The following is a 16,434-nucleotide window of genomic DNA, read 5'->3' on the forward strand; positions in this document are numbered from 1 at the left end:
AATTGTCTATGTGGACTTGATCATGATTGCTGGATTGTATCACAGTTTTATTCAATGACATTTATATAAAGGACTGTTCTATGGTGATGTTGGATTAGAATTACACACATGTCAATATTTAGGCACAATTCTGATTTGTGTTAATTTGGCTTTTTTTTTAAATGTTTTTTTGATATGAGAACCAGCACAGCATATTTTATACACAACTGCTATTTATGACGTTTTTTTTTTTAATAGCTATTTTTATTACAGACGTGATATCTACATAAAAACTTTACCATAAGCCTATGCGCAGCCTACAAATGTATTTATATGTAATCACCTTAACATATGAATGTATTCAGAATCATGAGGGTCACTATTAGGGTTGAGCGAACACCTAGATGTCCGTGTTCGACGGGTTCGGCCGAACTTTAAAAAAAAGTCCGGGTCCGTGTCCCGGACTTTTACCGAACTTTTCCCGGACGCCGAACCCCATTGAAGTCAATGGGGACCCGAACTTTAAGGCACTAAAATGGCTCTAAAACACCAAAGGAAAGGGCTAGAGAGCTGCAAATGGCAGCAAAACGTAATTAAGAGCATGGCAAGTGCTCTGCAAACAAATGTGGATAGGGAAATAACTTAAAACAACAAAAAAAAACAGAAAAATAAAACAATGTTCTTCTTCATCTCTGAAGGACGAGGCCCATATGGAGTAGGAGGGAGGTTAAGGTGGTGGTGGATGTGGCGGTGACATAGGCGTGCGCACAGGGTGTGCTGGGTGTGCCTGGGCACACCCTAATCACCTAGGGCACATAGCATTGCCAGTGAGGAGATGGGAAAGATCTCCCTGGGACCTGCTCTGCTCTATTTCTCCTTGCCTACAGGTACATGGCCCCGATACATTACTCTCCCTGCTGGCAAACACATGCATGTGTATTTCAACTTTGGGGTGCACACCTTAATGCAATAGGCTGCGCACACCTATGGGCGGTGTAGGTGGAAGCGGCGGTGGAGGAGGACCAGGGCCGGATTAACAGCATCATGGGCTTGGTGCTGAGGATTTTGAAGGGCCTTAGGGCCGTGCCTTGCCATGCACCCAGAGGAGGAAGGGTGCAGCCATGCATGCCTAATTCAACATGGGATGCTGTCTCTGAAGCCCATAAACACATCCATGCATCGCCAACTGTCCCTCCTTGTCCGGCCTTCACGCTGTGTGGGGAGGTTCTGAGGGTGCTGCCTGGGGAAGCGAGGATAGAAGCCAGACTTCTGTGTTTACAAGTGACAGAAGAGCGGTAACAGTGAATATGGCCAACCCGGGGCCTATATAAAAGGTAGGGGCCTGGAGCTGCAGCTCCAATAGCCCCTACATTAATCTGGCCCTGAGGAGGAGGACGAGGTAGCCAACACTGCTTCTTTTCACAAATTTTAAATGAGGGTACACCCCAAAAGAGTGAGAAAGAGCAAAAATGGAACAATGGGTGGGTAAGGTCGGTATCCATTGCTATTCTGCATAAGGTACGGAAAAGTCCCGTGGGATCCATGCCTGGTTCATTTTAATGAACGTGAGCTTGTCCACATTGTCTCTGGACAGGCGGCTGCGCTTGTCTGTTATAACGCCCCCAGCCGTGCTAAATACCCGTTCAGATAATACACTGGCTGCAGGGCACGCCAGCACCTCCAAGGCGTAAAGGGCAAGCTCAGGCCATGTGCCCAATTTGGAGACCCAGAAGTTGAAGGGGGCAGACCCGTCATTCACTACATGTAGGCGTGTGCACACATACTGCTCCACCATGTTGGTAAAATGCTGCCTCCTGCTAAGACGTTCCATCTGAGCTGCTGGTGCTGCTGTTTGTTGTGGCGTGCTGACAAAGCTTTTCCACATTTCGGCCATGCTAACCCTGCCTTCTGAGGTGCTGGCGGTGCCCTGGTTGCGTTGGCGACCTCCTCCTCCTCCTCCTCTGCCTTGTGCTTCCACTGTGGCCCCGCTGTCAGATGGGAATGCCAGCAGCATGGCGTCTACCAGCGTGCGCTTGTACTCGCGCATCTTGCGATCGCGCTCCAGTGAGTGAATTAAGGACGGTACGTTGTCCTTGTAACGGGGATCCAGCAGCGTGGCCACCCAGTAATCAGCACAAGTTAGAATGTGGGCAACTCGGCGGTCGTTGTGGAGACACTGCAGCATGTAATCGCTCATGTGTGCCAGGCTGCCCAGAGGCAACGAAAGGCTGTCCTCTGTGGGAGGTGTATGGTCCGTGTCCTCTGTATCCCCCCAGCCACGCACCAGTGATGGCCATGAGCTGGCCTGGGTGCCACCCTGCTGTGAACATGGTTCCATCTCCTCCTCCAGCTCCTCCTCCTCCTCATCCTCCTCATCCTCCAGAACTGTGCCCCTGCTGGACAATTGCGTCCCTGGCGTTTGCGTGTGCAGGAACCCACCCTCGGAGCCCCTTGCGAATGACTGCCCTGAAAGCCTTGGAAATGTTACCTCTTCATCCTCCTCCTCCTCCTCATCCTGTGCCACATCCTCTTCCATCATCGCCCGAATTGTTTTTTCAAGGAGGCATAGAAGTGGGATAGTTAAGCTGAGAACGGCGTCATTGCCACTGGCCATGTTGGTGGAGTACTCAAAACAGCGCAACAAGGCACACAGGTCTCGCATGGAGGCCCAGTTAAATTAAATAGCGGAATAGAAAATATGATCCAAAAAAAGTGTATGTATATCACACGTACACAACCACACTAGGCCCCAATTACTATTGTTTGTACCCCTAAAAGGCTAGATGAGGAGTAGGGGGAGTATGGAACAGGCAGCACCCTCAAACCTTCAGAAGTATGAGATGAACCCCAACAACTTGGAAAGGTGGATCTCTCTCACACGTACCGACACAGACTATCCTGCAATTCAATTGATCCTCAAAGGTTTTTATTGAATAGCGGAATAGGAAATATGATCAAAAAAAGTGTATGTATCTCGCACGTACACAACCACACTAGGCCCCAATTACTATTGTTTGTACCCCTAAAAGGCTAGATGAGGAGTAGGGGGGGTATGGAACAGGCAGCACCCTCAAACCTTCAGAAGTATGAGATGAACCCCAACAACTTGGAAAGGTGGATCTCTCTCACACGTACCGACACAGACTATCCCGCAATTCAATTGATCCTCAAAGGTTTTTATTGAATAGCGGAATAGGAAATATGATCAAAAAAAGTGTATGTATCTCGCACGTACACAACCACACTAGGCCCCAATTACTATTGTTTGTACCCCTAAAAGGCTAGATGAGGAGTAGGGGGGGTATGGAACAGGCAGCACCCTCAAACCTTCAGAAGTATGAGATGAACCCCAACAACTTGGAAAGGTGGATCTCTCTCACACGTACCGACACAGACTATCCCGCAATTCAATTGATCCTCAAAGGTTTTTATTGAATAGCGGAATAGGAAATATGATCAAAAAAAGTGTATGTATCTCGCACGTACACAACCACACTAGGCCCCAATTACTATTGTTTGTACCCCTAAAAGGCTAGGAGTAGGGGGAGTATGGAACAGGCAGCACCCTCAAACCTTCAGAAGTATGAGATGAACCCCAACAACTTGGAAAGGTGGATCTCTCTCACACGTACCAACACAGACTATCCCCCAATTTAACTGATCCCCAAAGGTTTTTGATTAAATAGCGGAATAGAAAATATGATCCCAAAAAAGTGTATGTATATCACACGTACACAACCACACTAGGCCCCAATTACTATTGTTTGTACCCCTAAAAGGCTAGGAGTAGGGGGAGTATGGAACAGGCAGCACCCTCAAACCTTCAGAAGTATGAGATGAACCTCAACAACTTGGAAAGGTGGATCTCTCTCACACGTACCAACACAGACTATCCCCCAATTTAACTGATCCCCAAAGGTTTTTGATTAAATAGCGGAATAGAAAATATGATCCCAAAAAAGTGTATGTATATCACACGTACACAACCACACTAGGCCCCAATTACTATTGTTTGTACCCCTAAAAGGCTAGGAGTAGGGGGAGTATGGAACAGGCAGCACCCTCAAACCTTCAGAAGTATGAGATGAACCCCAACAACTTGGAAAGGTGGATCTCTCTCACACGTACCAACACAGACTATCCCCCAATTTAACTGATCCCCAAAGGTTTTTGATTAAATAGCGGAATAGAAAATATGATCCCAAAAAAGTGTATGTATATCACACGTACACAACCACACTAGGCCCCAATTACTATTGTTTGTACCCCTAAAAGGCTAGGAGTAGGGGGAGTATGGAACAGGCAGCACCCTCAAACCTTCAGAAGTATGAGATGAACCCCAACAACTTGGAAAGGTGGATCTCTCTCACACGTACCAACACAGACTATCCCCCAATTTAACTGATCCCCAGAGGTTTTTGATTAAATAGCGGAATAGAAAATATGATCCCAAAAAAGTGTATGTATATCACACGTACACAACCACACTAGGCCCCAATTACTATTGTTTGTACCCCTAAAAGGCTAGGAGTAGGGGGAGTATGGAACAGGCAGCACCCTCAAACCTTCAGAAGTATGAGATGAACCCCAACAACTTGGAAAGGTGGATCTCTCTCACACGTACCAACACAGACTATCCCCCAATTTAACTGATCCCCAAAGGTTTTTGATTAAATAGCGGAATAGAAAATATGATCCCAAAAAAGTGTATGTATATCACACGTACACAACCACACTAGGCCCCAATTACTATTGTTTGTACCCCTAAAAGGCTAGGAGTAGGGGGAGTATGGAACAGGCAGCACCCTCAAACCTTCAGAAGTATGAGATGAACCCCAACAACTTGGAAAGGTGGATCTCTCTCACACGTACCAACACAGACTATCCCCCAATTTAACTGATCCCCAAAGGTTTTTGATTAAATAGCGGAATAGAAAATATGATCCCAAAAAAGTGTATGTATATCACACGTACACAACCACACTAGGCCCCAATTACTATTGTTTGTACCCCTAAAAGGCTAGGAGTAGGGGGAGTATGGAACAGGCAGCACCCTCAAACCTTCAGAAGTATGAGATGAACCCCAACAACTTGGAAAGGTGGATCTCTCTCACACGTACCAACACAGACTATCCCCCAATTTAACTGATCCCCAGAGGTTTTTGATTAAATAGCAGAATAGAAAATATGATCCCAAAAAAGTGTATGTATATCACACGTACACAACCACACTAGGCCCCAATTACTATTGTTTGTACCCCTAAAAGGCTAGGAGTAGGGGGAGTATGGAACAGGCAGCACCCTCAAACCTTCAGAAGTATGAGATGAACCCCAACAACTTGGAAAGGTGGATCTCTCTCACACGTACCAACACAGACTATCCCCCAATTTAACTGATCCCCAAAGGTTTTTGATTAAATAGCGGAATAGAAAATATGATCCCAAAAAAGTGTATGTATATCACACGTACACAACCACACTAGGCCCCAATTACTATTGTTTGTACCCCTAAAAGGCTAGGAGTAGGGGGAGTATGGAACAGGCAGCACCCTCAAACCTTCAGAAGTATGAGATGAACCCCAACAACTTGGAAAGGTGGATCTCTCTCACACGTACCAACACAGACTATCCCCCAATTTAACTGATCCCCAAAGGTTTTTGATTAAATAGCGGAATAGAAAATATGATCCCAAAAAAGTGTATGTATATCACACGTACACAACCACACTAGGCCCCAATTACTATTGTTTGTACCCCTAAAAGGCTAGATGAGGAGTAGGGGGAGTATGGAACAGGCAGCACCCTCAAACCTTCAGTATGAGATTGTGTTCACTGTACCCCACAAAGATTGAGTTCACTGCACCCCACAATGATTGTGTTCACTGCACCCCACAAAGATTGTGTTCACTGCACCTCACAAAGATTGTGTTCACTGTACCCCCCAAAGATTGTGTTCACTGCACCCCACAAAGATTCTGTTCACTGTACCCCACAAAGATTGTGTTCACTGCACCCCAAAAAGATTGTGTTCACTGCACCCCAAAAAGGATGTTGTTCACTGCACCCCAAAAAGGATGTTGTTCACTCCACCCCAAAAAGATTGTGTTCACTGCACCCCACAAAGATTGTGTTCACTGCACCCCAAAAAGATTGTGTTCACTGCACCCCAAAAATGATTTTGTTCACTGCACCCCAAAAAGGATTTTGTTCACTGCACCCCAAAAAGGATGTTGTTCACTCCACCCCAAAAAGATTGTGTTCACTGCACCCCAAAAAGATTGTGTTCACTGCACCCCACAAAGGATTTTGTTCACTGCACCCCAAAAAGATTGTTCACTGCACCCCAAAAAGGATGTTGTTCACTGCACCCCAAAAAGGATTTTGTTCACTGCACCCCAAAAAGATTGTGTTCACTGCACCCCACAAAGGATTTTGTTCACTGCACCCCACAAAGATTGTGTTCACTGCACACCAAAAAGGATTGTGTTCACTGCACCCCAAAAAGATTTTGTTCACTGCACCCCAAAAAGATTGTATTCACTGCAGCCCAAAAAGATTGTGTTCACTGCAGCCCAAAAAGATTGTGTTCACTGCAGCCCAAAAAGATTGTGTTCACTGCAGCCCAAAAAGATTGTGTTCACTGCAGCTCACACACAGAAAAATGGATGTGGATCACTGACACCTGCCTATCTCCAATCCCACACCACACAGCAATATCGATTGTAGTTTGTAGAACACAGTTTCCCTAAAATTCAGCAGACTCTGTCCCTAACAGGATTGAGAAGAGATCGTAGATCAGGATTGAGTGCAGACCCCACCCCCCACACAGCAATATCGATTGTAGTTTGTAGAAGACAGTGACCCTATATAATTCAGCAGACTCTATCCCTAAAATGCCTACAACTCGCCCTGCCTAAACACTCCGACCTGTCCCTCAATTCTATCCGGACACAAATGGTTTTTTCCTGCCTATCTTTCCCTAATCAGCAGCCAGCACGTTGATGTGTGCTCTGTCCCTGAATCTAAGCAGCATAATGACGCCGCTGCGGCTGCCTCGAACTTATAAAGACTTGGTCACATGCTTCAGACGGCCAATCACAGCTACTGAGACATTTGCAGGCATGGCTGGGATGGCTTAAGGCACACCAGTTAAACGATTGTTGATTGGCTGTTGAAAGCCCGCCATGAAAAGAGCGCCAAAGCATGCAAAACCCGGAAATAAAACGACCGAACACGGATTTTTACCCGAACATACAGTAAAGTGTCCGTGTCCGTGTTCGGGTACAAAAAATCCAATTATTCGGTACGAACACGAATAATACAGTCCGTGTTCGCTCAACACTAGTCACTATAAAAGGTTTATTATTTCTACCTTTATAAAAATCTACAACATAAAAGGGATTGATCTCAAGCAAGGCTATATGTCTGTTCACATACAGACAGTTTTACAGTGTTCTAAGTTGAACAGATCAGATGTTGCTCTGTGTGGTTATGTACTGTATTTTAGAGCATCATTTACATGCCCTCAGGGAGCACTCTAGCTGTATGTTTTTACATCTTAATGCATAGGCACAAAGATGAAATAGTTAGGAGTTACTCCAGTCATATTTCTGAAAATTAAAAGTCAGCAACTACAAAAACTGAAGTTGCTGACTTTTAACCACTTCTGGACCAGGCCATTTTTAGCGATTCGGCACTGCGTTTCTTCAGTGTTGTGGGACACTGTAGCCAAACAAAATTGATGTCCTTTTTCCCACAAATAGAGCTTTCTTTTGGTGGTATTTGATCACCTGTGCGATTTTTATTTTTTGCGCTATAAACAAAAAAAGAGCGACAATTCTGAAAACAAACCAATATTTTTCACTTTCTGCTATATAACATTCCCCAAAAAAAAAGTAAAAATCTATTTTTTTCATCCTTTTAGGTCAATTTGTATTCTGCTACATATTTTTGGGGGAAAAAATCTCAATAAGCGTATTTTGATTGGTTTGTGCAAAAGTTATAGTGTCTACAAACTAGGGAAAAGATTTATGCCTTTTTCATTTTTTTACTAGTCATGGTGGCAATCAGTGATTTTTAGCGGGACTGCGACATTGTGGTGGACAGATCGGACCCCCAACCTGACATTTTTTACACTTTTGGGGGGACCAGTTATATTACTACAGTATCAGTGCTAAAAATATGCTTTGTTACTGTAATAATGACACTGACAGGAAAGGGTTAACCCAGTGGTGATTGAGTTAAGTGTGAGCCTGGGGGGGGGGTCGTTTTCTAACTGTGAGGGGGATGGGCTAGTGGAATCAACACAGAGTTATTCAGCCGCTTGATTGCTTTTACAGGCAGCGAGAGAGGACCCCCCACTGCCCTCTGGTGCTTCTACAGACTCGCCCGTGCAATCAGTGAACCAAAGAATGAATCGGCCGGCGGTGGCCATTTACCATACAGCTGACTGAAGACCAGATGGTCCCCGGTCATCTCTATGACCTTTGGAGGCCGGGCTCGACGTTATGATGTTACGTCCGGACTCGACAGTTGTAAACACTGGCGTTGCCTCAGCTGGGGAGCCAAGATCGTTTTTATTTTTTATTTTTTTTATTTTAGGCTTTCCAGCCTAGAGGAGAGATCTGGAGACCTATAGACCTCAGATCTCTCTGTAAAGATGACCTGTCATGCCCTATTCATAATATAAGGGATGTTTACATTCAATGTAATAGGAATAAAAGTGATACAAATGTATAGGGAAAGTGTCAAAATAGAAAAATAAAATTAAAATAAACATTAAAAGAAAAAAAAAAAAGTAAAGTGCTCCCCCTCCACACATGCTTGCACGCAGAAGCGAAGGCATATGTACGTCGCCCCTGCATATGTAAACCACATTCAAACCACACATGTCAGGTATTACCACAAACCTTAGAGCAAGAACAATAGTTCTAGCCCAAGACCTCCTCTGTAACTCTAAACAGGTAACCTGCAAAAATGTTTAAAGCGTTGCCTATGGAGATTTTTAAGTACTGAAGTTTGGTGCCATTCCACGAGTATGCGCAATTTTAAAGCATGACATTTTGAATATCTATTTAGTCAACGTAACACCATCTTTCATGGTGTGCAAAAAATTTGGGGCTAACTTTAGTGTTTTGATTTTTTTAATTCATGAAAGTGTTTTTTTTTTTTTTTTTTTTTTTTAAACGCGTTTGAAAAATTGCTGCGCAAATACCACCGACATAAAAAGCTGCAATAACCACCATTTTTTTCCCTAGGGTCTCTGCTAAAAAAAAACATATATAATGTTTAGGGGTTCTAAATAATTTTCCAGCAGAAAAACAAAGATTTTTACATGTGGAAGAGAAGTAACAGAATTGGCCTGAGTCACAAGTAGTTAACTGTGGGCAGCCGTGCGCTTTGTGAATGGTCTGGCAGTCTTCTGGGACCTGTGATGTGTCCCATAAGACTGCTGGGAGGGAGAAGGAGAGGATAACTTTGGCTCAGATCGCCTAGGCCAGTGTTTCTCAACTCCGGTCCTCAGGGCACACTAACAGGTCAGGTTTGCAAAATACCTGAAATACATCACAGGTGATAACATTTGCTGCTCAGTGATTGCAGAATTCTAGTCTGCATCTCCCCAGGATCTCCCCTGGGTAATACTTAAAATCTGGCCTGTTAGTGTGCCCTGAGGACCGGAGTTGAGAAACACTGGCCTAGGCGAAGTTAAAATGGTTGTAAACCTTAGTCATGAAATATGAGCAAAGCACATATATCTGTAGTGTTTACTTTTCTCTCTTCAAAACTCTAAGTGTTGTTTCTCTCTGGTGCTTCATTCCTCTGCATGAGTTCCTTCTGACACGTTTCTGACACATGAGATAAAATTTGTGTCAGAAGGGGAGCTCAGCACGCAGCTTGTCTATTCACAACACAGTTCTTCTGCTTTGTGAAGGGGTGTGCCTTTTCTCCAATCAGCTCTCACACACTGTAACTAAAGCCTCTCCGTCCCCTCCTCTGTGATACTAACAGATGGAGATGGATTTCAACACAATTCTGCCCTTTTGAAGGGGTGTAGGAGGAAGAGGGGGCTGCGCATAAACAAGTAAACCCTATGTAGGAGGATTTGTTTCATCTCTCTATATTATCTGAGGTTGTTCACTTCACTGGGTGTATGTAAGGGTTTACAACCACTTTAAGTAATGCAACCGGGTCTGGTCCCTGCCCCTAGCCTGTTTAGACTGACAAGGTAATCTCCCTGCTTATTCTGTTCCCTCCTCCTGTCAATGTGTTCCTTGTCAGTGCATGAGCGCCACAGCACACACGATTGGCTGTAGGAAAGGAAGAAAGGATCCCTTGTACTGCACATCCACGGGGTTTTGTGATAGTAATGAGAGAAACAATCACAGCCTGGGCTCCCACTAGGCCACACCCCAAAAGTGTTTCGCTCTGCCCCCAGAGCTTAGCCATGGGGGGCAGAGCAAAACGGTCTCGGGCATGGCCTGATGGGAGCCCAGGCTGAGGTTGTCTCTCTCATTACTATCACAAAACCCCGTGGATGTGCGGTACAAGGGATCCTGTCTTCCTTTCCTACAGTGACTACAGGAGCTGGGACAAACTCTATCCCCTAAGTGGCACTCTAACCAACCATGGGTCACACACATGATTGGCTTTCAATGCTGTGCCTCCTTCTCCCAGTTTGAGGTACTGCAGACACGTCTCTTCTTCCAACAACTTTATTGCATACATTACATAATGTTTACATTATTTGTCTACTGTCTTGAGTGTTCTTACATATTTGTAATAAGCAGTAAAAGAGCTTTAAAACACATAACTCTCTAGCTGCTTGTACTGTGAAAGCCAATCTGCGGGCAAAGCTTTATCCCCTACGTCTACCCTTTCACCCATTCAGTAGGATTGGTATTTTGGATAAATACTCCTTGAAGTACTGTTTTACTCATCTAAGTCTGCAGTCCGTGTCCCCACTGGTGGTGTCTCTGAATTGATAATCCAGAAATGCCAATGTGCCCGTACCAGCCAATCCCCTCTTATTAATGCCCTGATGTTGCTGATTTCCACGGTGGATCCTGATAGGACCCCGCCACTGGACAGCCAATAGGAAGAGTGTAAGTCATGCAGGGTCATGAATACAAGAAGGACCCCACCTCCTGTATTCAGAAGAACAGAGAAGACTTGAGAGTGAAACGTTGCATGACCATGGATTTAGGTTTTTATTTTTTCCATACCAATGATTAATTATGAGGGGGACAACAGCAGCCTGGAGAGTAACTTAAATCCTCAAAGACACCTCAAACATCACAACAAAGATTCCAAAGTTGATTCAATTTCTTACAGCTTACAAGCACCTGCCAAGGTTCTGTTTCCATAGAAAGTAAGGGGAAAGAAAATGTGATTTCAGTGCCTTTGTTGTAAATTTGGAAGATAAATTTGTCAAAAATGTCTATAGCTACAGATGTGAGGGCTTGTTTTGCTGTAATTTTGAAGGTTGCTCATTCATAGTTTTGGCACAGTTTCATTTTAGGTAAGGAAACTGCAAAATATTGTGCACTGTATATACCATCCAATATCTAATATTTGTCTTTTTATTACATTTCATGTTGCAATGTGCTATCTTTATTCTTGTTTTTTTAAGACAATGAAAAGCCTATGAAAGTAATTGGAGATGATGATTTGCTGGATCATGAACTGATTACAGAATTAAGGAAAGAATATGGCATGACCTATAATGATTTCTTCATGGTGCTAACAGACTTAGACATGAGGGTTAAGGTAGGCAATCTTTTTAATGTATAGTTTTATGTTGTACAATGACCTGCGTTATCGATTGTGTTGTTTTTGTTAGTAATATTGAATAACAATGCAAAGAGCAATGGTGTTCTGTAAATCATCGCAATCTGCAATTATGAAAATCCACAACCAATAGCTTAACATTTTAATGGAAACTGTTTTAGATTGGTGGCTGAGCCTTACCAAACACCATCATTGATATATATTTATTAAATAAACCCAGGGCTTATTTTCAGCTCTAACTTGGTGGAACTCAGTTCCACCACCTCTGGCTCACGTCCTTTGCTCCCTGCTCACCACTATCACTAGTAAACACAGAGATTTGGCTTCTGTGCTTACCAGTGATAGCTTGCTTCCCAGCCGCTCCCACAGATCTGATCTCCTGAGCTGCTCCCCCTGAGTGCAGGATGGGAACAAGAGAGTTGCAGGTGCATGGGGTGCATTGCCGATTCTGACACCCCCACTGGATGATCTCCCTGCAAGTGAGAGAGGAGAAGCCACCTACAGTTTGAGGGATGGTACTAGAGCCGACTCGGTGCTTCAGCTTAACACAGCACTCTGCACTCTGTAAGGGAACCCCCCCCCCCCCACAACCCTCTGTATGTAATGCACTCCTGTTATTTAATGCCCCTTTGAGATCTTCCCACTGTTAGTGAAATGTAACCACACCCACTATGTTATGAGGCTTGGACGATGTGTGTGTGTGGGGGGGAGGGGTTTTGGGGGGGTCGTGGTTGAGCTCCTGCACCCATTTTCGGAGAAAAAAAAAGCCCTGAATAAACCAATATGTCAACTTAAGGAAAATCTATTCTTTGCTCGTGGAGGGGAAGCAAAAGGTTTACTTTAGTCCACCCTACCTAGCAGCACATACTTAACTTCTTTCCTCACCACCCCCATTAAGTAGCCAGCATCAAAGGAAATACCTGGTGCTTCTGGGTAAGTACTTGCATACAACTCCCTCCATGTGACAGCATTGATGCCTTGGTGATTGGCCCTGTACTGTTGTTTGGGGATGGGAAAAGTCCTCAGCCCCATAGAAATTTCAACTATATAATGAATCTAATTATTCTAAGGCTAGGTTCCCACTACCGCGGTTTCCCTGCTGCTACTCTTTCCCTGCAGCAACCTTTCCTGTATTTGCAGCCCCGTGGAAACCACACAGTCCTATGCATTTTTGCACACAGTGAAATGTACCGTGGTTTCCAATGCATGGGGGGTGCCATTAAAAATTACCCGCACCCCCAGGTATCTTCCAAACAGCAGTGAATATTCACTGAGGCTGTGAAAATAAATGCAATTTACACACAGTCCTGCACCCGGATAGATGTGAACCTAGCCTAAGTTCACCCAGGGCCGTCTTTCTTCGCTCCTGACTACTGAACAGATTGATGGGAGAGTAAAGGATAGGTTAGTATATGCAGGTGGTAAGGGGGGCATTGGACTCAATTTGGCTCTTTTTTCTGCATGCGAAAAAGCACATGTTTAAATTAAATTCTATCGGCAGCATGGGGGGGGGCTTTTAGTATACCAACAATAAAATAAATACATTTGCACATGGAAAAAATGAAGTTGTTTTCAGCTGTACATGAGTTTATTGATTAATGAATTCATTCTACAGTGCAGCTAATTAACAGAACCACATTTAACTTCTACAGCATGTACTGTGTAATAGATTTATATCACCCCTGTAATAAAAGCTTGACTGCTTAACATTCCTTGGACTGCAAAGATAAAAAAAAAAATTAAATTGGTGGGTAAGAAGAAATTCTTGTTAAAAAACCAGCTTGCTGGTTATTTGTAAGGTCAAGCCACCCAACCCACATTGAACAGAATGTTATAACTTTGTATAGCAGAAAATAACTACTTTATAAATATCACAGCAAAAAATATAGTCATGTAAATAGTCGTGTAATAACCTTCACGCAGTAGTTTGGAAGTGCCTGCTTGCAATCAAGGTAAAAAAGGTAAAGCAGAATAGGCTCATTATGAAAAAACGAATTATGAAACTCCAGGCAAACTGATAAACCCACACTTGCAGACTGTATTACCCATCATAGTTTTTGGAATTCATGTAGTCCATAGACTCTGGCTTGAAGTCTGATATCACCATTGAAAGTCCACATTCTTACATCTTCTTGTGTCACCTAATTCCTCTTCATTGGATTATGAATGCTTGTCACCAGGAGCAGACTGGCAACTTGCAGCCCAGGGGGCAAGTACAAACCAGAGGCCCATGGTGCAGCGACTCGGCCCCCCTCCCACTCTCTGTCTTCAAGTCCTCCTCCTGACCCCCATTCCAAGCTGAAGCCCTGCTCCAGATACTCTCCACTTACCACCTGAATCCGGGTTCCCAACCTGGCCAGCTGGGACAGCTTGGTTGGGGCTGGCTGGGGCAGAAGAGTCTCCAGTGGGGCATGGAACTGGCCTCTGCTCAGGGACAGTTTACACCATCCATGCTGGGGGGGAGGCCTGCGCTCTGTCCTTGTCTTCAACCCGCACTCAGTAGGTCAGTGGCAGAGACTTTTTACTTCTCTTCACCAGGAATCCTTTAGGCATGTCTGTGGCAGAAGCAGTGCAGCCTTTTAATGGGGCATCAGAGTGGCCCAGGGGGAAATTGTCCCCCTGCCCCCTGGCCCAGTCCTCCCCTGCTTGTCACTATACTGTTGGGGTCCTTTATGAGTTCTCCTACTCCTGTAATTCCTATCATAGCCTCCAGCTTTCAGTGTCTGAAAACATTCTAAACCAGCCCTTTTCAACCTTTTTACTGTAGAGCAGGGATATGCAAACTGTGGCCCTCCAGCTGTTGCAAAACTATAACTCCCATCATACCTCTGCCTCTGGGTGTCATGTTTGTGGCTGTCAGGGTCTTGCTATGCCTTATGGGACTTGTAGTTCTGCAACATCTGGAGGGCGACAGTCTGCAAATCCCTGCCCTAGAGGAACTCTTGAAAAAAATGCTCACGTCTTGGAGAACAAAACCAATTCATTGGTGTCATTGAGAAAAATGCCCCTTACATTGGTGGTCAGTGGGAAGACTGCAACCCTTACAGTGGTAGTTAGAATACAGCCCTAAAGACAGATTAATAGATCATTGGTAAAATGCAAGTGGCATTGACCCCAGATTTATGTAGACACTATCAAACGGGAGGTCAACGAGCCACAGCTTATTAAATCCCTAATAACCTCTGGAGGAAACCTAGGGTTCCACATAACTATTTGAGAATGGCTGTTCTTCACTAACAGCCCTGTCGAGTGCAGCAAAGATAGATAACCTCCTGCTGTAATATTTTCCCTACCATGGTTAAAGGATAAGTTCACATTGTAAAAAAAATAAAATAAATAAATGCACATTTTTTTGCAGGTAAAAAAATGTACATTGATTATTTTTTGTTGCAGGAGCCTGTAAAGCATTGCGCCAGTGGTCACCAGATCGCTGATGCCATACAGGACCCCTGCAGACCTGTGAGTGTATTAGCTTACTCCTACCTTGTATGAGGTAGCCAATACATGCTGACAGGAAGAACGAATGAACTATCACAACGCTCACATCGCCACGGTAGATCATTGAAAACTACAAGCGGACAGCCACAAAGGGTTCCGGACCTCGTAGAGGAAATAAAGTAAAAAACTGCGCTAACAAAACATGAATCACAAAGTGATATATAGTGTGATGTATTCGCGCCTCCGGCCAGTCAGATGGCCGGAGGACGGGAACCAGGAAGCAGGGCGGCCAAACATGTTGGCCGTCCTGTCGCTGAGCGGGTGGCACTGTGGGGGCTTCGTTTTAAGGTAAGTACTCCATAATGAGCTAGTATGCAATGCATAGTAGCTCATTATGCCTTTGTCTTACAGGTATTTTTTTTTTTCTCATTTTTTTGCAGAGGGTTTACTTCCTCTTTAATTTTTTGTTAGAAATACACTATATGAATCAAACTCATAATAAAAAACATGCTCATACAGAATAAAAATGGAAGACATTTCCATTATACATTGAGATGGTCATATCATACAAGAAGTACATTTAAATCCAAAACCAGACTCATTTTCATTTTTTTTTTTTTTTTTTTTTTTTGCCATGTGTGTTTCATTGGGGAATTTCCCTTTACTTTCAGTTGTGTAGACACAGCAGGAAGTGGGAGAATATTTTTCCATTGTGAAAAAATACGATCTTATACAATCACTTTAACATCGGAAGATATCCCCTCTATTCCTGTTCTGGTGGCAACTCAAAATTTTGGATTTAACCTCACTTTCATTTTCAGTGACATTGGTGATCCAGCCATTAGAGAGGGTGAATCTACCTAACAGGGACACAGACAGCAATAAAAAACAGGTTCTATCCTACCACCTTTTTATCCAGATCAGAAATAAAACCAATTTTGCCCCCACCCATTCCTATGACTGGACAGGGAAGGAGAATCAGAAAAACTGATGAGCTCATCTCTCAGTAACTCTGTTTTCTCCTACTATCCGCATGTTCTTAATCAGTGCTTGAATTGAACTGGCACCTTGTGCTGCTTCTTCCTTTCCTAGCTTGCATTCTGCTGAATAGAAGAATAAATGAGGCTGACATCAAGTCAAATGCAGGTACTTACACTTTCAATGATGTATTCATGAATAATGGTCTGTAATAAATTATGCCTTTAAAGGTGTTGTAAAAAAAAGAAGGGT

At 43.9% G+C, this 16,434-nt stretch overlaps 1 protein-coding gene across 1 annotated transcript in view; it reads left to right on the forward strand.

Moving 5' to 3' along the window:
- The window catches only part of CCDC80 (coiled-coil domain containing 80), a 219,726-nt gene that overhangs the window by 110,048 nt on the left and 93,244 nt on the right, over window positions 1–16,434 (forward strand). The window contains exon 4 of the mRNA XM_082245975.1: window positions 11,609–11,745. Coding sequence (XP_082102101.1) covers window positions 11,609–11,745 — 137 coding nt within the window. The remainder of the gene's footprint in view (window positions 1–11,608; window positions 11,746–16,434) is intronic.

Source organism: Pelophylax lessonae, assembly GCF_965119305.1.
Source record: "Pelophylax lessonae genome assembly, chromosome: 2".
NCBI lineage: Eukaryota > Metazoa > Chordata > Amphibia > Anura > Ranidae > Pelophylax > Pelophylax lessonae.